Here is a 21,122-nt window from a genome sequence, read left to right on the forward strand (position 1 = left end):
AGTTTAAGTCCAACAGTTTTTGTATTTGAGCTGGACTAGTACCCTGTTCTTCCTGCTGCCTCTGCATTCACAGACTCTGGAAGCGAGGCTTGGCCCAGGCACCTCTGTGTTATGAGGGCTTGGGAGTGGGGCTGAGCTGGCCCAAAGTTCCTTGGCATGGAGCCTAGTCATAAGCTTGGGGGATGGGAGGGAACAAGGCCATCTCCTAGAGTTGTTTATGTCACTGCATAAACGACTTTGCATAGCTCACTGTCTTGCTGCTTTGCTGGGGCCTAGGGCTGTGCCATTAAAAGTCAGGTCGTCTCCTGTTTGTGCTTTCTTTCTGGCCTCAGCCTCTCTGCTAGCTGGTGGGAGCCTCTTGCCAGGGCCCCAGGGAAAATTTCAACTTTGCTAATAGGCACCCCAGGACCCACAGACGTCAGCATGTAGGGGTGGGCAGGGCTGGGGAAAGAAGCTTCAATCTCAGGAGCAGGTGAAGCCAACCCAGCCCTTGCTTCCCCTCCCTGTGATTTGGGGACGCAGTGCCCTTCCCTGGGGAACAGGTTTCAAGCCCAGCAAAGGCAGGGCCCCTGTTTACTCAACAGAGTAGACAGGAAGTGGCAGTTGGATACTGCCACGCCACACCGGCATCATTAATCATTAACCATGTGTGAGCTAAAACCATCTGGAAGACTGTGAGCCAAAATGGCTGACACCTCCACTCCCTTCACCCCCAGGCTGAGTCTGAGAGACTTGTTATGTAGCTGTCACAAAGCTTCCTCAGGTGTCTCCACCCAGAAGCCCTTGCCTGGCAAACCGGCTGGGCTACTCTAAGCTACCCACCCCTAGGAATGAAGGAAGGAAAGTGAATTGAATGTGCATTTAGAGGATCCCATCCCAGTTCTTGGCATAGAAGCCTACTCAAGCCAGAGCAGCTTTAAGTTTTTAACTAAGACAAGCTAGAAGAACTGCCCATTGCCAACCAGCCAGATTTAAGGTAAGGATACCTGTCTCCTGACATGGGATGATGAAGTCATGCCATCCTGGCTCTACACCAGTCCCTCTTCTTCCCAGGCTGTTCCTTGGAAATAGCAACCAGACTTTGGGCCCCTTGCATTTCTTCTCTCACTCCAGGAACAATGAGACTAAGATCCACACCAAGCTGCTTCACTTTATTCTTGTATTTATACATTCTCCTGCTCCCAGATTTGGAGGCAGATCATGATATAAGCTCAGCAGTCCTGCTCAGATCCTTTACCAGATCCCATCAGTTTCCCTCCCCCCCCCCCACCTCCCACCCTAACCCACCCCAACTCAGGCTCCCTGTCCAATTGCTCTGGGGGTAAGAGAACAGAGCAAATATAGGAGACTGAACTGACTCTCCCCAACCCCCCTGCCCCCAATAAGAGAGCAGGATTCCAGTGAGGGACAGGGGCCTCATTCCAAGGCACAGAGGCCACCTCAACATGGCCACTGGTTTGTTCAGATTTGGGTAGTGTGCTGGCCCGGAGCTGGGGGTTGCAGTGCCTCCAACTGATTGAGGAGGAAAGGAATATGAGGGCGCTGCAGGGGGTCCACAGTCATCATCGAGGCCAGCAGCTGCCGCAATGCCGAAGAATGCCTGTGGAGAGGAGGGCAGGGTGACTGAGAGGCACCCATCCGCCATGCCAAGGCTCCCCCTCCAATAATGTCAAGGAGAGTCTGAAGTGCTTGGTGCCCCTTCTACTGCTCACCTGGGGCTTTGCGGGATGCTGAGTTGGTTCTGTACAGCCAGGGCCACACTGTCACCCTTCTGGAACACCATATCATAAGGGCCTTCCCCAAACATCATAGCATATAGCACACAGCCTAGGGACTGAGCATATCTTGGTTATTCCATAAAAGGGGGCCAATGGAGGTGATAACTCTCTTAATTCTGTAGTGAAAGGAGACTACATAAGCTAAAAGGACTATGCTGCCTTCAGCCACATGACACCACCAGGGCACAGAGAAACTACCAGTTAGCTAGAGGTCTCTACACCCCTTGCTTAGCCACTGACTTCAGCTCTGACTCTTAACTGTACCAACCCTGTTCAAAGGGCAGGGTTTTACCACTTCCTGAGCAATTGAGCACAGTGTCGGTGACAGTTCCCAGGAAGGAAGTTGAGGGGGATGGGGACATACATGGTTCCTGGGCCCCATGCACTGGAAACCAAAGACAGGCTTCTCTACTCCACAGGAGGTACAGAGCAGCACTCCTCTCCACCCAGATTCCCACCCACATGCTCCTCACCCAAACATCAGTCCGCTCATCGATGACACAGTGGCTCTGCACAGAGAAGAGCTCCGGGGCCCGGTAGGAAATGGTGCACCGCTGGGCTGCCCAGTCCTGGAACAGTGGCCCCAGAGCTCAAAAATGGGGCACAGGTTATGGCCAAGTGACCAAATTAGGGAATACACCAGAAGAGGTCAGGGATGGGGAACAGGTGGGCAAAGGAACCTGGAGACTTACCTGCAGGGTCAGGGCCTGGCGGGAGCCCTCCACATGGATGCGTGCTTGATTCATGGAACCCAAGTCCATTAAAACTGGCTGCCCCTCATCTCCAAGCAAGATATTGGTGGGCTTCAGGTCCCTGTCAGGAAGTGGAAATGACCCATAAGCATCTCTGGACAGGAAGGCTAGAATCCTAGTGCGCAAAAGAATCATGGGGGTTGTTCCTTGGAAGGAGAGCCAAGACCTCTCATTTTTCTTGGTGGGGCCCTTTCTGCCCCAGAAAGTAAACTGGGCCCTCCCACTGACCTGTGGGCATAACCCTGGACATGAATGGCCTCAAGGCCTCTGCAGATACCCAGCAGTAGCTGAAGGATTTGATCTTCAGTCAAGAAGTTGCCTTTGTCTTTCAGCCTTTCAATCTCGTTCCACAGCGTACCTCTCTGCAACACAAGTATCCCCACAGTTGTTTTTCAAGCTTCTGTTCCTTGAGCCTGACCCCTCCCCTATGTCAAAAGTCTAACAACCTTTTCACCACACACACCACACCCTACAGTCCTGTTTGGATTCCTCTAAACTCCAAGTTTGAAGTGGTCAAACCCAGGACATTGCCTCTGTTTCCTAACATACTTGACTGCTCACACAGCCCTTGGTTGGTGGCTCTGCTGCAACCCCTCCATAGCCAGGAGACTTTCTGACCTTGAAGAAAGGTAGCAGCAGCCAGGCCTCATGTTTAGTGCCCCGCTCCCTCAGACAATAAGCCACGAGGCGAAGGATGTTGGGGTGATCGAAGAGGTGATGCATGTCGGCTTCTCGTTGGGCCTCTTCCACATCCTGCTGCTCGTGACACAGGATTCGCTTCAGTGCGTAGAAGTGTCCATCATGTAACCCCTCCACTAGGTCCACATAGCTGAACCCACTGTGGGCCAAAGGGGTCAGTGAAGGACCATGGTCATCTCCCACATTGCTTGGATCCAAAGGAACTCCCTGGGGAGAATGGGGGGGGGGGTGTCTTTCCCACTTAGTAGAAATCCTCCCAAGATGAAGAGAAGTCTGCAGATTACTACACTTTGAGCTCAAGAGCTGGGACATAGTAATCTTTGAGGTCCTGTGGTCATAACCTAGTGCTCTGCACATGACAGATGCTCAATAAACATTAAACGAATAGTCAACATTTATTAAGTGCTGTGAACCAGCCACTGCCAAGACATTTTATATGCAGTATCTCATTTAATCCTCAAAGCTCCATCAGTGACACAAGATAGTAATTATCTCCATTAAGCAGATGAAGAAACCATGGCTAATCAAGGTCACACAGATGGACTAGGAGGCCTGGCTTCAGAACCTACTTTCTTGACTAGCATGTCACTAGGCTCTGTCAGGTGAGTTAAAGGATAGGTTACAGAACAAAACCTTTGTGCCCCTATCATGTGCAGACTGCTGTCCTTCGAGGACTAGTGATTTCCAAACACTCACCCCTCCCCCAGTTTCTGGATGAAGAGGTAGCGCTTATTGTCAATGATGACAGTTCCCGGAGAGCAGATACACAGCGCGTGGCCCATAATGCCTCAGTCATCCTCCTCAAGGGCGGACTGAGGCTGCCAAAGTATTCGTCCAAGTAGAGTGGGCTCTTCCAGGAGACGTGCTGGGGGCCCAGGGGACCATGCTGAAAGGAAAAGAACGGCAGGGTGGCGGGTCGGGCACAATTCAATCGACCCCTTAAGTACTAATGCAGAGAGCTCAGGCCCAACTCTCGGAATCTTGAGAAAACGGGCCCTGGCGATACCATCTCCAAGAAAGCTGGGATCAGGTGTCAAAGCCTCAGGCCACGCAGCGACGACCAGACCGCTTCCACCACCACCAGCCCACCTCTGGGGGGCCGCGCCTCCCACGCCCGTCCGGCCGCAAAGGCAGGGCATAGGGTAGTTCCCGGGGTGCGAGGCTCGGGCCCATCCCTGGCACAGCCCACCCCCGGGCTCGGCGTGTAGACCCCACGTAGGCCAGTCGAGTTTCCCCACTGACCTGGCTTGGACAGTAGAGAAGCGCCAAGGACCGGAAGCAGTGGTACGTCATCATTCCGCGCCTGCGTAACGGCCCCGCGGTATCCTAGCAACCGCCTGGCATCCTGACGATGTAGGGGCGGGGAGCTGACAAGCCGGGGGCGGGCTAGGCCTGCGGGAGGACGGGTACCAGGACCCGGGTGAGGGTTCCACACCTGGCCTTCAGTAGGGGTCGGGACTCAAGCACCTACGCCAGAGGGGAGCAAAGCCGGGCTCGGCCCAAGGCCCCCAGGACCTCCATTTCCCAATGCCGGAGGTAGGAGGCCTCATACCTCCGGCGCGCTGGGTGGCCGACTGCAGTCCAGCCCCGGGGTGCTTTGGGAGGGGGGGCGTAAGACGGGGGAAGGGTGGATGCTGGCGACCTGGCCTTCTGGAGCTCTGATCAGTACAACCCTGGGGGCTCTGGCCTATATCCCACTACCCTAGTCTCACTTATTATGAGCTCAGGCTCTTGAACCAGACTAGGGTCTAAATCTGGTCGTAATCATAGCCTATTAACTGTGTGACCACGGGCAAGTTATTTAACATCACTGTCCCTATCTATAAAATAGGTATACTGGTACCTAAGGTTAAGTGTATGAATCATGAGGCTAAATTGCCTAGTTCAAATCCCAGCTCTACTAAACTAATTGTGTGACTTTGAACAGGCTACTTAGTATTTCCGTCCCTCAAGTTCCCCATCTCTAAAATGCACATGATAATTATCTACCTCATGGAGTTTGGAGAGTAAATGATATGTGAAGTGCCTAGCACAAAATCTGATGTATAGCCCTCAGTAAGTGTCAAACAGAAGTTATTATTATTATTATTATTATTACCACCCCGGTTCTCACAGGCTTGGGACTGTGAAGGCAGGAGTAATGGAAATTTCCAAATTCCCAAGCCTTGGCACCAAGCAGCTGTCCTTGAAATCTCTTGTCCAGGCAGGCAGGGATAAATTGGCAAGGGTTGCACATCCAAAGAAGGTAGAATGGTCCTGGATGGTGTCTTTTGCTGAAATAGGGATCTCCAGGGAAAATATCCCTTTTGTAACCTACCTCCCCACCGCCCCCTTTGCACATCGCTGGGAAGGTCTCCCTACAGTTTCCCTTGTTTCTGAACCTGTTTTAGCCCTAGTCTACCCTCCCACCTCCACCCACCCTGACCCCGGGTTCTGACGTTTATCTAGATTTAATCTGCTATCTGTGGGCCCCATGGTGGAAGCTGAGGATTCAAAATGAACAAGGCACTCTCAACCTTTAGGGAGCTCAGTCTAGTAGAGCACTGATTCTCAACCTTGAATGTGCTTCCGATCGCCTGGGAATCTTGTTAAAATACAAATTCTGATACTACAAGTCTGAGGTAGGACCTGATACTCTGCATTTCTAACAAGCTCCCTGGTGACGCTGATAAAGCTGGTTCAAGATGTAGAGGATTTTACAAACTAGTGGAGTAGCAGGAGACAAAGTCCAGGCTAACTGGCAAATTGAGGTGGTCTCCGCCCCTCCTTGCTCGCTGACGTTCCCTCCCAGGAATCCGCCACGTGACAGTTGGACCGCAGGCTAAGCGCCATGGCTCCGGAGAAGCTCTGCCGTCCCTCCCTGCTGCTGCTGCTCCCGACGCTGCTGCTGCTGCCCCCCCAGGTGAGATAAGGCCAGATCACATCTGGCGTAGGAGACAAGTGAAAATAACAAAACGCTCGGCAAACCTAGTTCCATCTCTTCTGCCCTTCTGGACGCGGACACTCCTTCCCTCCCCTCCTCCAGACCTCTGCTGAGCATGGTCTCTCGCTTTGTAGGTAGACACTCGGTCGTTCGTAGTGGATCGGGAACATGATAGATTCCTCCTGGACGGGACCCCGTTCCGCTACGTGTCTGGCAGCCTGCACTACTTTCGAGTACCTCGGGTGCTTTGGGCAGACCGGCTTTACAAGATGCAAAGGAGTGGCCTCAATGCCATACAGTTGTAAGCAGGGCTCAGGAGAGCCGTGGAGGGGTGGGATTTACTCTTCCTACCACCCAATTAAGAAAGAGGGTCGGGACTGGAAGACTGGCTGGGTATGTTGAGGAGTTAGAGCTCCAGGGCTTCCAGGCCAAGGGTGGGCCAGAACCCTCCTTCCAGAAGCTTCCTGGAGATTCCTAGCTAGGCCAGGAGCCCTTATGCCTCCCAGGCATCTCCCCATGCACGCCTTGGGCCCTGTTAACCTCTTCCTTTCTCAGTTATGTGCCCTGGAACTACCATGAGCCAGAGCCTGGGGTCTATAACTTTAATGGCAGCCGGGATCTCTTTGCATTTCTGCATGAGGCATCTATAGCGAACCTGTTGGTCATACTGAGGCCAGGACCTTACATCTGTGCAGAGTGGGACATGGTGAGTTAGTCGAAGGGATAGAACCAAAGCCACCCATGTGGGGCTCCTAGGCTATTCCCTTCTGCCCATATTCTAGGGCCACTTCCATCACGATACTTAATTTCTTCTCAGACAACAAAACCCACATGCTTCTTTGTTGTTTTTATGTTTGTCTCAGGGGGGTCTCCCAGCCTGGTTGCTTCGTAAACCTAATATTCATCTGAGAACTTCAGATCCAGGTGAGTTGAGACAAATAATTTCACAAAGAAAAAAGCAAACAATGACAAAATGGGTCATTTGGGTGCCCAAAACAGAAGAGAATATCCCCAAATTGGAGATTATTCATTCAAATATATATTGAATGTTTTCTTTATGCCCAGCAGGATGCTAGAAACTGGGGAACCAGACACACCCAATCCCTGTGCAATGGAGCTTACAATATAGTGGAAGAAACCAATTTTTTAAGAAACCAAAAACCTGTAATATGATTGCAAGTTGTAAAAATACCACACAAGAAAATAGACAAGGAGTTGTGACAGTGAATAATAAAGAGGACCTCTTTTAGGCCGGGAGGTCAGGAAATGCTTTTCTAGAAAAAGACATTCAGTTGGCTCTAGGGAAGGATACGTTCTGGTTATATGAAGAGTGAGGTGAGAAGGACCAGGTAAAGGGGGTGGTATATTCTAAGACCCTGAGATGAGAAACAACCTGGCATAGTTACGGCCAGCATGGCTGAGCATAGTGGGTAAGGGAGAGAGTGGTATTGTGTGAAATTGGAGATAGATAGGGACTATTGATGCAGGCCCTTGTAGACCCTTGTAAGGGGTTTGCATTTTGTTCTTAGCATAGTGGAAAGTCATTGAAAGAGTTTAACCAGAGATGTAATGATAAGGTTTGTTTTCAACTACTTTAGCCTGGATGTAGAGAATGGATTGAGGGGAGTAAGGGTGACGGTGGAGAAACCAATTGGGAGACTAAGCCTGTAGTTGAAGAGATGGTGGCTCTTGGACTAAGGTGATGGTGGTAGAAATGGAAAGAGAGCAGAACTGAAATATAGGTTAGAGATAAAATCACCAGGTCTTATTGATAGATTTTGAAGGAAAGGGTAGGGGTGGGGGAAGTGTGAGTACTCAGTCAGGATGGTGGTGCCATCTACTGACAGGGAGAAGATAGAGAAGATCAGCAGTAGGAAAGGAACAACTTTTTGGGAGAAAATAGTTCAATTTTTATCACTTCATACTCAACTGAGGATATTAAGTAAGCTGTAGGATATGTGAGCATGGAGCTTAGGGGGAGGTCTGAGTTAAATATATAAATTTGGTCTCATCAGTCTAAAGATGGCACTTAAATTCATGGGTACTAAGACATAACCTGGGGAAAGAGTGTAGAGAAAGAAAAGATAACTCAAGAGTAAGTTCTGAGATGCCCAGTATTTCAAGGAGTTTGGATTTCATTTCAGGTGCAAATAGGGTCATTAGAGCAAGGGGATACTTTTATCTGATTTATGTCTTTTAAAAAGATCACTCTGGCCTGGCTGGTGTAGCTTAGTTGGTTGAGCAACGTCCCATGCGCCAAGAGGTCAAGGGTTTGATTCCCAGTCTGGGCACATGCCTGGGTTTTGGGCTCTATCCCCAGTTAGGGGGCATGCAGGAGGCAGCTGATCAATGTTTCTCTCTCTCATGGATGTTTCTCTCTCTCCTTTCCTCTCTTTCTAAAATAAATTAAAAACCATATTTTTTAAAAAATGATCACTCTGGCAAATGCTTTTTACCCGCTGAGGAGTTTCCAGGTGCTGTTCCACTTCTTAGGGTACTAGAGAGTTTTATGCCCCTTACGGCATTCCTCAAACTCAGCTGACTATGAAAAACATTTAAAATGATAAAGTATTGCCCTAGCCAGTTTGGTTCAGTGGTTAGAGTGTCGACGCACAGACTGAAGGGTCCCAGGTTCAATTTTGGCCAAGGGCATGTACCTTGTTGCAAGCTAGATCCCTGGCCCCAGTTGGGGTGTGTGCGAGAGGCAACCAATTGGTGTGTGTCTCTCACATCAATGTTTCTCTCCCTCCTTTCCACTCTCTGAAAAGCAATGGAAAAAATATCCTTGGGTAAGGATTAAAAAAAATAAGAAGAAAAAAATAAAATAAAATGATAAAGTATTGCTAGAACACCAACATGCAATCTCTTTTTTTTTTTTTAGTGGTTAAGATGGTGAATCTTATCTGTAGTCTCTCACTTCATTTTTTTTTTTATAAAGATTTTTTATTGATTTTTATAGAGAGAGGAAGGGAGAGGGAGAGAGAGAAAAAAACATCGATGTGAGAGTGAAACATTGATCAGCTGCTTCCTGTGCCTACCAGGGATCCAGCCCGCAACACAGGCATGTGCCCTGACCAGAAATTGAGCCAGCAACCTTTCAGTGCACAAGATGATGCCCAACCAACTGAGCCACACCAGCCAGGGCTGCAATCTCTATTTTTCTCAAGAATACCAGTAACCTCTTTATTGTTAACTACATGATGATTTCTCAGGCCTCATCCTCCTTGACCAATCAGCAGCATTCAACACAGTTGATCACTTTCCTTTGAAATACATTTTTCTCTCAGCTTCCATGATACTATTCTTCTCTGGCCTTTGCCCCTCTCCCCACAATCTTTCTGACCACTCCTTAGTCTCTGGCTGGTTCTTCTCCATTTCCTTTGCTGCTAAATGCTTGAGTGTTTCAGATCTCAGTCCTTGGATGCTTCTTTTCTATGTTCATGCCTGGGATGGTCTCATCCATTTGCTTGGCATTAAATTCCATCTAATAGCTAGTGACTCTGAAATATGTTATTTCCAGGACCTTCCTTTGACCTCCAAATACATATATCCAATTGCCTACTTGACTTCTGCATTTGGAGATCTAAAAGTGGTAATGATACAACTAAGCTCTTGGTATTGCCTCCCAAACCAGCTATTCCTACAATCTCCCCATCTCAGTTAATGGCAACTCTATTTTCCAACTGATCAAACTAAACACTATGATATAGTTATTCATGTCTTTCTCTTGTACCCCACATTCAATCCATCAGAAAATTTTGTCAGCTTTACCCTCAAAATATATTGAATTCAACTACTTTTCATCACCTCCGCTGCCACCACCCTGGTCCAAACCACCTATCTCAGCTGGATTATTTTAATAGCTTCCTAACTGGTTTCCCTTCTTTGCCCTTCCCCCATGCAGTCTATTCTCAATACAATGGCCAGTGTGATCCTGTTAAAATGTTTAAATACATATCAGATCATGTCATTTCTCTGCTTAAACCTCTCCAGTAGGTTCTCATCTCACTCAGAATATGAACCATAGCTTCCTTAAAATGGTCTACTAGTTCCTACCTCATTGGCTCAGTCACCTTCCTGACATCTACTCTTATTGTTTCCACTGGCCTCGTTGCTGTTCTTCAAACCCACCAGGGCTTCTTGCAGAATCACCTTCAGTGAGGCCTTCCCTGTGCCAGCCTCTAAAATTTAAGCCCCCCACCCCACCATTTTATATCTTCCTTCCCTGCTTTATTTTTTCTCCTTGGCATTAACTCACTATATATTTTACCTATTTAATTTATTATCTGCTTCCTTTACTGGAAAGGAAATTCCACAAAGGCAGAGATTTTTGTCTATTTCATTCAATATCTCTAACACCTAGAAGAGTGCTTGGTGCTGAGTCACCACCCATAATTATTTGTTCAATGAGATTTAATGTATGCTTGGATTAAAGAAGGCAATAAAAGCTGGACCTCCTTTATACAGAACACAAAATATAAAGGAATTAAATCTTTTAAGAATACAAAAAAATCCTCCAAAATATCTTTCATCAAATCCACCTCTAAGAGTCTGCTATCTCCTAGGCATTGTCCTCAAAGATAGGGACCGAGCAGATGAACCTGACAAAGTTCCTGCTCACTAGTGGGAGACACCAACAGGAAACAATTACAGAAATAAATGCTTAATTATAACTGGTTACATGCTTGAAAGAGAAGTATGAGGTGCTATGAGAGTGTATAATGGGGATCTACCCTAATCTGGGATATCATAGGCTTTCTTGAGGAAGTGAAATATAAGTTGAGACCTGAGGACTGAGTTGGAGTTAGCCAGGTAAAGGAGGGTGGGGAGAAAGTGTCAGGCAAAGGTAATAACCTGCATGAGGACCATGAGGATGAATCAACAAGAATCACAAGTAGGAGTTAAGAACTGAAGGCATGAAACCTAATGGAATGAATGTTCTTTCGATTGATGACTTAAATCACCTGGACTGTCCGTTGGTCATATCAAGGTACGGTCAGGCATTCCACATTTCTGTGAACTCACATGCTAGTTCATAGCAATCTCAAGTGTACATTGATTACATAATAATAGCTCCATGAGGTGTGTTTAACCTTTTTCTTATATTTAAAAAATAAACTTACAAGAAACATTGCTTTAAGGTTTCCTGTGTTCAAATTTCATTGCCATGCAAATATACAAATTCTTAGGGTTGAGAGCTTCTTATAAGTTACTGCTTCCCACATTTAGTTGTGGACAAGTGGGATGCAAACTGTGGCCCAGAGTTCAGGCAGCACTGAAGTTACTAGCAGTGATGCTAGGGGTGGAGATTGTGGAGGTGGTGGTGCCCTAATGAGCAGAGCACTGCTCCTTCCTTTAGACTTCCTTGCTGCAGTGGACTCCTGGTTCCAGGTCTTGCTGCCCAAGATATATCCATGGCTCTACCACAATGGGGGCAACATCATTAGCATTCAGGTACAAGTGAAAAGTTGACTGGGCAAGGGGAGGGATGTGCCAGGGGTCCTTAACCTTCTCCACCTCATAGCTGAGCTCTACTTTTCCTTTCTCCTGGCAGGTGGAGAATGAATATGGTAGCTATAGGGCTTGCGACTTCAGCTACATGAGGCACCTGGCTGGGCTCTTCCGTGCACTACTAGGAGAGGAGATTTTGCTCTTTACCACAGATGGGCCTGAAGGACTTGAATGTGGCTCCCTGAAGGGAGTCTATACCACTGTAGATTTTGGCCCAGGTCTCCTGAGTAAGGGTTAGGAGCGGAGTCTGGGGAATGGGAACCTCTTCTGTGTTTATCTTTCACCTGTGCCTCCTTTCTGCAGCTGACAACATGACCAAAATCTTTGCCCTGCAAAGGAAGTATGAACCCCACGGGCCACTGGTGAGAAGCCAGATGGGAGGGCAATCAAGCCAAGAGTCAGGGTTGGGAATGGGTCGAGCTCGGTTCCCCATCTTGCTCATGGCTTCTTTCACTTCACACTAGGTGAACTCTGAGTACTACACAGGCTGGCTGGATTACTGGGGCCAGAATCACTCTACACGGTCCATTACAGATGTAACCAAAGGACTAGAGAACATGCTGAAGTTGGGAGCCAGTGTGAACATGTAACTGGAGACACTGGGGTCAACATGAATCTGTAACTGGGTGTGGGGATGAAAGTTAAGATTCCATGGGTCAGTTTGTGCCTTTCCCCCCACCTTCCCCCACTTCAGGTACATGTTTCATGGAGGTACCAACTTTGGGTACTGGAACGGTGAGTCCAGATGGTCCCTGGGGTGGAAGCAGAGAGGAAGCAAGGAATTAGAATCTGAGGGCTGGGTGGATTAGGGATCTAAAAGGAAGCTGGATATGGCCACCACTGCCCCACCTGATGGCAAAATTCTCTGCATGTGCCTAGATATATTGAATTAATTAAATTGCTTTGACCTCAGGTGCTGATGAGAAGGGACGCTTCCTTCCAATTACTACCAGCTATGACTACGATGCACCAATATCTGAAGCAGGGGACATCACACCTAAGCTTTTTGCTATTCGAAATGTCATCAGCCAGGTGCCCTACCACTTCATTAAGCGCCAAAGGCTTTTATTAATTTGGGGGAAGGGAGTGCCTAAATTGTTTGTAAAGGGTTCCCAGAAATCACTGGTGGTTTTCTGGACCACAGAGCTCTGTGAGCATCCCATAGAAGCATTTTCCACTAACCCAAATGGGACTACCTGGGGAGATACAAGTATGTGCAAAATTACAGGATCTTCATGACCCCTGAAGCCCTTCCCTGGACTCCAGGTTAAGAACCCTGTGCTAGGGTCTTGGAATAGGGGTTGTGTGGTTTTTCTATGGCTACTGAGAAAATTTGGGCTCAGTTCCAGGAAATTCCCTTGGGACCTTTACCTCCCCCCAGCCCCAAGATGATGATCGGACCTTTCACCCTGCAGCTGGTAAGCTCCTCCCCATCTCTTCTGATTCTACCCTATTATCCCCTAAAAAGCCCTCTATTCTGTCCTGTCCTCTATTCTGAAACTTCCCTTTTATTCTGATACTGCTCCCTTATTCTAATAGGATGGATATTTGCTGGATTTCCTGCATTTACTGTGCCCTGAAGGGCCGATCCATTCAGTCTTACCAATGACCTTTGAGGCTGTCAAGCAGGTAAGGCATAATCCCACATCTGGTGGGTAAGGCAACCTTCCTCAACAGCCATAGCCAAAGGTTCCCTAAGCCCCGCATCTTCCCCACAGTATTATTTTTTATCTCAGTTTATCATATGTACTCATTCTTTCACACCCAGGACCATGGCTTTATGTTGTACCGGACCTATCTAACGTACGCTGTTTTTGAGCCAACACAATTCTGGGTGCCAAACAATGGAATACATGACCGCGCCTATGTGATGGTGGATGGGGTATGAACCTAATTCCCGGCTGCCTTGTGAGCCCCACTTTCCTCTCCTCCCAAGCACCCTTTAGCTTAAGATTCCTTACCTACCTTTTCCTACTGCCTACTCACATTTTCAGGGGGTCCAGGGATAAGCTGGGATGAGAAAGAGTTTGATAAAGGGTAAGGTTCCAGCCAAGATGGGCTACATTCTCTTTGCCCTACAAGTATCCTAATGTGGCTTCCTGTTGGTGGCCAGGAGCTAGATGCTGAGCCCTGCCTGTCATAGACCCTCTTATCCACAGGTGTTTCAGGGTATTTTGGAACGAAACACGAAATACAAACTATTTTTGATGGGGAAAATAGGGGCCAAACTGGATGTCTTGCTGGAGAACATGGGGAGGCTCAGTTTTGGGTCTAACTACAGTGACTTCAAGGTGAGTAGCTTTGCCCATCCCCTCACACAAACAACTTTATTGGCCAAACTCCTTTGGGAAGATAGGGGCCTGATGGAAGATAGGCAAGAGCCATGTCCTTAGCAAAATAGTGGTTTGTGGGGATCTGGACATGGCTACTAGTTGCATCTCATGGCTTGATTAGGGGAAACTTCACCTTAGAGGTTACTGAATGATGAGTTTTCATTTGCCTTCTTCATAGGGCCTATTGCAGGCACCAGTTCTGGGGCAAACAATCCTCACCCAATGGCTGATGTTCCCTCTGAAAGTTGATAAACTTGTAAAGTGGTGGTTTCCCCTCCAATTGCTGAAAAGGTCACATACTCAAATTCCCTCTGGCCCCACCTTCTACTCCACAACGTTTACAATTTTAGACTCAGCTGGAGACACATTTTTATATCTACCTGGATGGACCAAGGTATTGCTGATGGTGGTGATCGGGGGTGGGGGGAATAAGACAGGAAAATCATGGAAGAAGGGCAAGCAGAAATTACTCCTCTGATTAGAAACCCAAAAGAGGATGATTCTACCCCCTTGAGAACTGATCATTTATTTTCCTCTCTCCTCCCTCCACAACAGGGCCAAGTCTGGATCAATGGGTTTAACTTGGGCCGGTACTGGACAAAGAGAGGGCCACAACACACCCTCTACGTGCCAAGACTCCTGCTGTTTCCTAAGGGAATTCTCAACAAAATCACAGTGCTTGAGCTAGAAAATGTTCCTCCCCAACCCCAGATCCAGTTTCTGAATAGTCCTATCCTCAATAGCACCTTGCATAAGACATATATCTATTCCCTCTCAGCTGATACACAAAGTGACTCTGAACCAATGGAGTTAAGTGGGCACTGAAAGATAACCCTTGGACCTGGACATGGAGTGGGCAGGATCCCTTGGTGCTGGCCACAGTGACCACAAAGAATCAAAGGCCACAAGGCCACAACAACTGTACAAGTGCAGTTTCCTTGCCAAACTTTATTGTGATTAAAGTTCCAGAGACAGTACCAGCTCCACACACCTCTTTGGCCCTGTCTTTACCTGGGTTCCTGAGTGTCTCTCACCCCAATCTTCCAAATACTCTGGTTTCTCGGGGAAGAAGAAACCTAGGACCAGTGTAAATGTGCCCTCTCAGGGTCTAGCATTGGCCCTAGGTGGAGCTGTGAGAGATCAGGAAGAGGGTTTCCTGGCCCGACAGCGATGATCCTGGAGGCAGCGTGTGGAGCAGAAAGAGAAGTCAAGGTAGTGAAAGGGAATGAGGCCTTGGAGGGATGTCCCACAACTCCAGCAGCGTCTGAACAGAGGAAGAAAACATGGATGGACAGGTACCCCAGAAACTTTCCAATCCTAGTTCTCCCTTTCCCTCCTCCTGCCATGTTTCTACTCCAAAGGTTCAAAGAACTTCTCACATCCCCTCAGCAGCCTTTCTATGTAGGTGCTCATTCTACTTGCCCAAACATTACAGTCCACCCATCATCACTCCTACCCCCCTCCACATACCGGGCATTGATGATTGCAGAGTCAGGGGTCTGAGGGGTAGGGGCTCCCAACTGGGCAGCTAGTCGGCGCTCTGCAGCCAGAGCTCTCTGAGGGGAAGAAAAGTTGTGTTAAGGACAAGGCCCCAGTAGTGGATAGGGTGCCCAAGAAGTGGCAGCTGCACACTGGGAAGGAATTAGACCTCTAAGGGAGTCTTGCTGTGGAAGAGAAAACCTCCAGCCTCACCTTCTCTCTGTCGCTGAGAGCGGCAAATCGCCGCTGCTCTTCTTGCTCCTGCTTCTCCTGCTCCCACTGCTTCCGCTGCTGTTCCTCCCGTTGCCGCCGGGCTGCCTTCTGCTCCTTTTTGCGCATAGTCTTCCGTGCCTCCATTTCTGATGTCAATGGCGCTGGCACCTGGAGGATTTCCAGGAATGTGTGAGGTAAGACCTATACAAACTATCCTTGGTAAAACTGTAAGCAAGTAGAAGAGATCTAGCCAGGACCTATGATGCCTTCCCACTCTGCTGCTGCTTCCTTTCCCAGCTGACCTGAGCCTTGCTGTAATCATAAGCCTCTGGATTCTTCTCCATGAACCTTCGGAATTCATTACGTGTTGATTTGTCAGCTGAAACTGTATATGGTGGCCGGGTCCGGGAGTCCCTAGGTGTGAAAACCCCCAAAATGGGTTCAACTTGCCTCTTGCATCTCCTAACACAACTTAACCAGACCAAGGGAAATACTATCAAGTAGCCAATGCCAACATTAGCCTTCAAGATCATCCTCTCTATACCCTAAAGGGCTCAGCATGGGGACCCTTACTTACTGGATGGTGGGGTCAGCACCTGCCTCCAGCAGCAAGCGAACCACTGAGCCTCTCCCAGCGGCAGCTGCTGCATGTAGGAGGGTGAAGCCACTGGAGCCCAAGGGGGCATTGAGCAGAGAGAGAACTTCAGGGTCTATGGGACTGGCAGCTAGCTGGATTTTCAGCATCCCAACATCTCCAGCTCGGCAAGCAGCAAGAAGCATGTCCCAGAGCTCCGATTGACCAGGGACCTTGGCCTCATCCAGGGAAGGCTCCAAAGGGGCTGTATGTGCCCTGGCTGACTGTGAGGCCTTGTCTTCTTGAGGTTGCTGGGGAAGAGCCGCATGTGCTCCAGCCTCCAGGTCTCGGCTTTTCTCCCTTTTACTCCTTCTTCTCCTCCTCCGCTTGGGCAATACTTCAAACTCACGAAGATCCAGAGTCCCCATTGTCAACTCTACTAGCTCCAACTCTACCTGGAAGCCATCCTCTTCCTCTGACCCTGAACCTAGGGAAAAACCTGACATGTTAGGTCCATCTAAAGAATAAGCAGAGGGTGGAAGGATGTGGGCTGCCCCAGATGCATAAGAATATACATAAAGATATAATCCAGATCATCTTGAAATAAAATTGTATTGTCACTCAAGATAAAGTAGCACATTTAGAGCTGAATCCACTAGTATCACATGCAGAAATGAGGCTTTCGCCCTGGACAAGGACATACCCAGAAGGAACTAGGCAGGGACAAAGACTCTCCCCTGAGCAGCCTTAGCAGGATAGTGCGCACAGAAGCAAGCATAGGAGATATGACAGCTATGAAGGCCAAGAGTCTGCAGCCAGGGAAGCAGCCCTTAGCACCCGATAAGACAGGTAAATTCTGTGAATTCATGCAACACATTTAAGCATCTACTTCATGCTAAGACTTTTCTGAGTACTAGGGATAGAGCAATGAACAGAAGCGGTAACATTTGGAAAGGTCACTAAACATGTCTCAGCAATTGCTACCACATACCCTATATTATAAACAGACCTGTGTGTGTGTTGTATAAGGGCTCATCTATTAATAGGAAAGTGAGTAGGGAATTTGCTACTGCATTTCCAGGACACCCAGATAGAGATTTGACAGTTGATAGATGGTGCTCAAACCCTGTTTGGGAGAGTCCTCATTCTGCCCTAGTGCCCCATTTTCATCACTGGGGACCTTTCTTTCTTCCTTGATAGCCTTCTTCGTCTCTCTCATTGCCTTCCAGTAAGACTGAGGTGAGTCCAACCTGACTGTCTCCCGGGGGTCTTCTCCTGCCATAAAACAAAAGATGTTGCTCAAATTTAGCTGAGGAGAAGCCAGCCCAGGTTTTTCAATGAAGATGTAACTGGGCTGCAGTCCAAGGACTAGAAAATCATCTGGATGCACAAATGAGAACCTGAGGTTTGGGTTAGAAGGTACAGGAAGGTCTAGGGAGTCTGGGGATCAGAATCGAAGGCTCACCATGGATATGCAAGGTGGTTAGCTTATGGAACACACGCTGTAGCTCTTTGAAGGTGGGTCTGTGGGTGGCAAGGGGGATATTCCAAAGTCGGGGATCCCTCCGTTGCAGGGGTGCCCCTTGGCCTCCGAAGAACAAGGACCGACCAGAGCGGGGGTCACGCAGCAGTATTGTCCCAGCCTCCCCCAGCGCCTTAGCCCAGCCTGGCTCTGCCAGCAGGTCACGAACATCCTAGAAAAGAGAGTAACTCAGCCCTGTATATCTTCACTTGTTATTTTTAAATCTCCAGCCAAAAAGTGGTCCCATGTATAGGGAGTGAAAGGTAGAAATTAACACAGAGGGTGGGAGAAAGAGAAGACTAAGATTCCTGGGGATCCATCCTATTCTACCTTTGTCTACCCAGAAATAATGAAGACTGGACGATAAAGGAGTGAACCTCTTTACTGTAACATTTAATGAATTGAGGGGGAAATGTGCATTAGTGGACCATGAGATTTGAGATGCCTAACTTACCTTATATAGTGCGGCTTCATTGTAGCGCCTCAGGTTGGCTCCAGCAGAGCGAGAAGCCCCACCCCGGGCATCATGAAGTCCCTGGGCTGTGCCACGCTTGGCCCGTACTGTGTAGCGGTGAAAGGTTTTGTGTGTCACCACTTCTCTTCTGTAGATGACACAGACTCAGTACTGGAAACCTGGTACTCACAGTTGAACAGGATCCATCCCATCCTTAAGCCCACACAGCACCGTCTCACCCTTGGAAAATGGCACCAGCAAAGTGCCCAGCTGTAGCCATGAGTACCACGCAGTGTCTAGGACCTCCACTTTGCAGGTTTTGTAGCAGCAGTTCTGGCTCTTCTGGGAGCACCTTGACAGAGGAGCAGCACAAATGTATCTGTTACATTCAATGATAGTAAGATACCAAGTGCAGGTGTTAACTGCTTCACATGTATTCTCATTTAATATAACGACCCTGAGGCTTGTATCCACTTTACAAATAAGGAAATGTGAGGCTTATAGAGGTAGTCAAGATCAAGTGGTAGAACTATAATCGAAACCTAGATTGGTCTGATTCCAAACTTAAATCCATTACATTTGACCCAAGATTCAGGCCAGTTCAATCCAACACTGTGCCATCAAGCCTGATACCCACACCCAACAGGAAGGAAGGGAAGTGAGAAATGGACTGGGCTAAGTGGAAATCTAGGCTGAACGTACAAAAGGGCAGCGCTAACCACACAACTTGTGTGCCATCACTTGCCTGGTGAGGGCCTAGGACACAACGATAGGCATAAAGAAATTGGCCCTGGGCATTTTGGAAAAGAACCCGATGAGAGCAGGAGCTTCGGGGTATGTTAGACTTCTCAAATTCAGCCCTCTCCTCATCCAGTATCTGTAAGTCCTCCTCACTGGCTGAGTCGGAGTCTTCTGATCCTGAGATGCTGGAAAGATCTCCTGAAACATGAGATATACAAGTTTGATGCCTCATCTTTGAACTTCCCTCATGCTCCTAAATGAGGGCCTTCCTCCACCCCCATGTCCTACTCCCACAAAGGTCTCCCACCAGTCATCACCTGCAGAGCTCTGCTTTTCAAAGTCCAGGGCAGACAGGAGAGGCTTGTCCTTGAGACGCTGCTTTAGGTTAAACCGATGCCAGTCAAGCTTATAATGTTCTCTCTGGTAGGAGACAATGAGGGAAGCAGAATGTGGAAATATGCCCCAGCCTGGCCTCCTATGGTACCCAAGACCAGTAACAGAACTCCAGGAAGTATGACTGGATAACACCAACTGCCTTACTCAAAACGTGAACCTTTTACTCATTAAACACAAATCAAATGTCTACCTCTCCTCACCCACTATTCTACTTTTGTGTCCACCAGTTAGTTCTGCACCTGGTTTTACCTGTTCCTGGTGGTTCTGGAAGGTCTGGTCACAGGTTGAACAAAATAACTTCCCTGAAATATCCAGAGGACCCTGGAGTAGTTTTCTTTCTGGGTTTGTTCTCTCCCCTGAACCTAAATAAGGGAGGGGGTAGTTAGGGGTAGAAAGGGAACACAAATCCATAGTACCTGTAATTATATTCAATGCTTGATATATAAAGCAGAGGATACAAAAGAGAGATGGCATAGCCTTGCTTTCATGAAATAAATGGCACAGTAATCACTTTATACAAAAAAGATGCTTCTGAAAAAACATATGTAAAATGACTGTAAGTCAAACATTGGACTTAAATTAACCAAAGGGGTTTAGAGGAATCTTGCAGAAAATATGTTAGTAAGGTTAAAATTATTTTTAACTGTGCAAAAACCACTTCCTGAATGCCAGTTTTTTAGCTTACATTTCCAATTACAGTGTGGAATTTGTTTTTAAAAATATTCAAGAAAAACATAGCCAAACACAAATTAGAGTTGTACATAACCAAATATTACATTGTTATATATTCAGCATGAAGGAATGATTTGATTGGAATCCAGTTAAATTTGTACTGTATCTGGGAATTTAGAAAAAAGATCTGGGAATTTTAAAGGGTATTTGTAAGCAGTGATGTTAATGAGACGTAAGCAATGTGAAGAGACTTGCTTGGAGATAATTCAGGGGCCTTTGTTAGAAACAAAGACTGAGTGGATTTAAGATAAATTTTATCCCGAGGAAAGAGAAGTCAACAAGGGCTCCTAAACTGGGAAATACCAATAAGAATGTGTTCTCTGGAGGAGCAATAAGCTGCAAAGAGCCCTGTCATGTTCTTCATGGGTCCACCCCAAATCTTCCCGGATACCTGGAGACGAGGTCCGCAGTGCCTGGGCCGGAGTCTCCCCGGGATGGCGTCTCACTAGGCTCAGGCCCCGAAGGACCGGAGCATCCACGCTGAGATCAAACAGGGAGACCGACGTAGGAGCCTGAGCCGCAGCTGGAGCCGGAGACATGGCTGAGCAGAAAAGACGGGGGGAAAGCAGAGCCCTTCCCAAGCGAGATCCGACTGCCGCGTCTCCGGCCCGCCAGACTTGGTCTCCGCCGCGCCGCAAGGCACCTCGGCCCTCACCCAGGTGCCAGGAGTCAAGCTTCGGGGTTAATACGTGACCTCAGCCCGCTTTCTCATACCCCCAGTCTCGGACCACACAAAAGTGAAATGGGGGAGCATCCAGCTTTCAAATCGAGTCCAACAGTTAAAATCACTGAGGATCCCAAAGCAACCGCTTGTCGTTACCCGTGCGATGAGTTCCAGCAATAACTAAGCCGCGTAGATTCCTCCCCGCCTCCGAAGTTGCACCACAGGCCCGCAGCTGCTGAGGCTTAGGGCTCGTAAGTCCACAGTTCCAAACCTGGGTTTCCGCCCCACCGCAGCATCTCGTCACTACGGGGCAGCGCAGAGGACAAACAGCAGCGCCCACACCTAAGCCCC

At 48.2% G+C, this 21,122-nt stretch overlaps 3 protein-coding genes across 6 annotated transcripts; 1 reads left to right on the forward strand and 2 right to left on the reverse strand.

Annotated features, from left to right (window-relative positions):
* Window positions 1-1,125: 1,125 nt before the first annotated feature.
* Window positions 1,126-4,515, reverse strand: STK16 (serine/threonine kinase 16). 3 transcript variants are annotated; one of them, XM_081143189.1, is made up of 8 exons: window positions 4,472-4,515; window positions 3,926-4,115; window positions 3,149-3,368; window positions 2,759-2,892; window positions 2,471-2,591; window positions 2,252-2,347; window positions 1,713-1,834; window positions 1,126-1,600 (listed from the first exon to the last, which is right to left on the reverse strand). In XM_081143189.1, exons 2-8 carry the CDS (start codon window positions 4,009-4,011, stop codon window positions 1,462-1,464), a joined length of 918 nt encoding a protein of 305 aa, XP_080999315.1. In that variant the 5' UTR covers window positions 4,012-4,115; window positions 4,472-4,515; the 3' UTR covers window positions 1,126-1,461. The 3 variants fall into 3 exon arrangements, with proteins under 3 accessions (XP_080999315.1, XP_080999316.1, XP_080999317.1); XM_081143190.1 differs by lacking the exon at window positions 2,252-2,347; XM_081143191.1 differs by lacking the exons at window positions 2,759-2,892; window positions 3,149-3,368.
* Window positions 4,516-4,579: 64 nt separating this feature from the next.
* On the forward strand, window positions 4,580-14,973 carry GLB1L (galactosidase beta 1 like). Of its 2 annotated transcripts, none has more exons than XM_081142089.1 (17): window positions 4,580-4,765; window positions 6,021-6,131; window positions 6,287-6,453; window positions 6,708-6,858; window positions 7,016-7,076; window positions 11,512-11,606; window positions 11,707-11,890; window positions 11,967-12,025; window positions 12,128-12,249; window positions 12,358-12,398; window positions 12,577-12,695; window positions 13,007-13,081; window positions 13,203-13,292; window positions 13,432-13,545; window positions 13,823-13,954; window positions 14,175-14,390; window positions 14,552-14,973. In XM_081142089.1, exons 2-17 carry the CDS (start codon window positions 6,060-6,062, stop codon window positions 14,819-14,821), a joined length of 1,968 nt encoding a protein of 655 aa, XP_080998215.1. In that variant the 5' UTR covers window positions 4,580-4,765; window positions 6,021-6,059; the 3' UTR covers window positions 14,822-14,973. The 2 variants fall into 2 exon arrangements, with proteins under 2 accessions (XP_080998215.1, XP_080998216.1); XM_081142090.1 differs by having other exon boundaries at window positions 11,707-11,881.
* ANKZF1 (ankyrin repeat and zinc finger peptidyl tRNA hydrolase 1) lies at window positions 14,918-21,088 on the reverse strand. The gene is made up of 13 exons (XM_081142088.1): window positions 20,499-21,088; window positions 19,625-19,737; window positions 19,297-19,399; window positions 18,984-19,177; window positions 18,478-18,590; window positions 18,239-18,386; window positions 17,728-17,956; window positions 17,388-17,537; window positions 16,266-16,749; window positions 15,991-16,102; window positions 15,689-15,856; window positions 15,467-15,552; window positions 14,918-15,260 (listed from the first exon to the last, which is right to left on the reverse strand). Exons 1-13 carry the CDS (start codon window positions 20,644-20,646, stop codon window positions 15,137-15,139), a joined length of 2,172 nt encoding a protein of 723 aa, XP_080998214.1. The 5' UTR covers window positions 20,647-21,088; the 3' UTR covers window positions 14,918-15,136.
* Between the last annotated feature and the right edge of the window lie 34 nt (window positions 21,089-21,122).

Source organism: Miniopterus schreibersii (genome assembly GCF_964146895.1).
Source record: "Miniopterus schreibersii genome assembly, chromosome: 7".
NCBI lineage: Eukaryota > Metazoa > Chordata > Mammalia > Chiroptera > Miniopteridae > Miniopterus > Miniopterus schreibersii.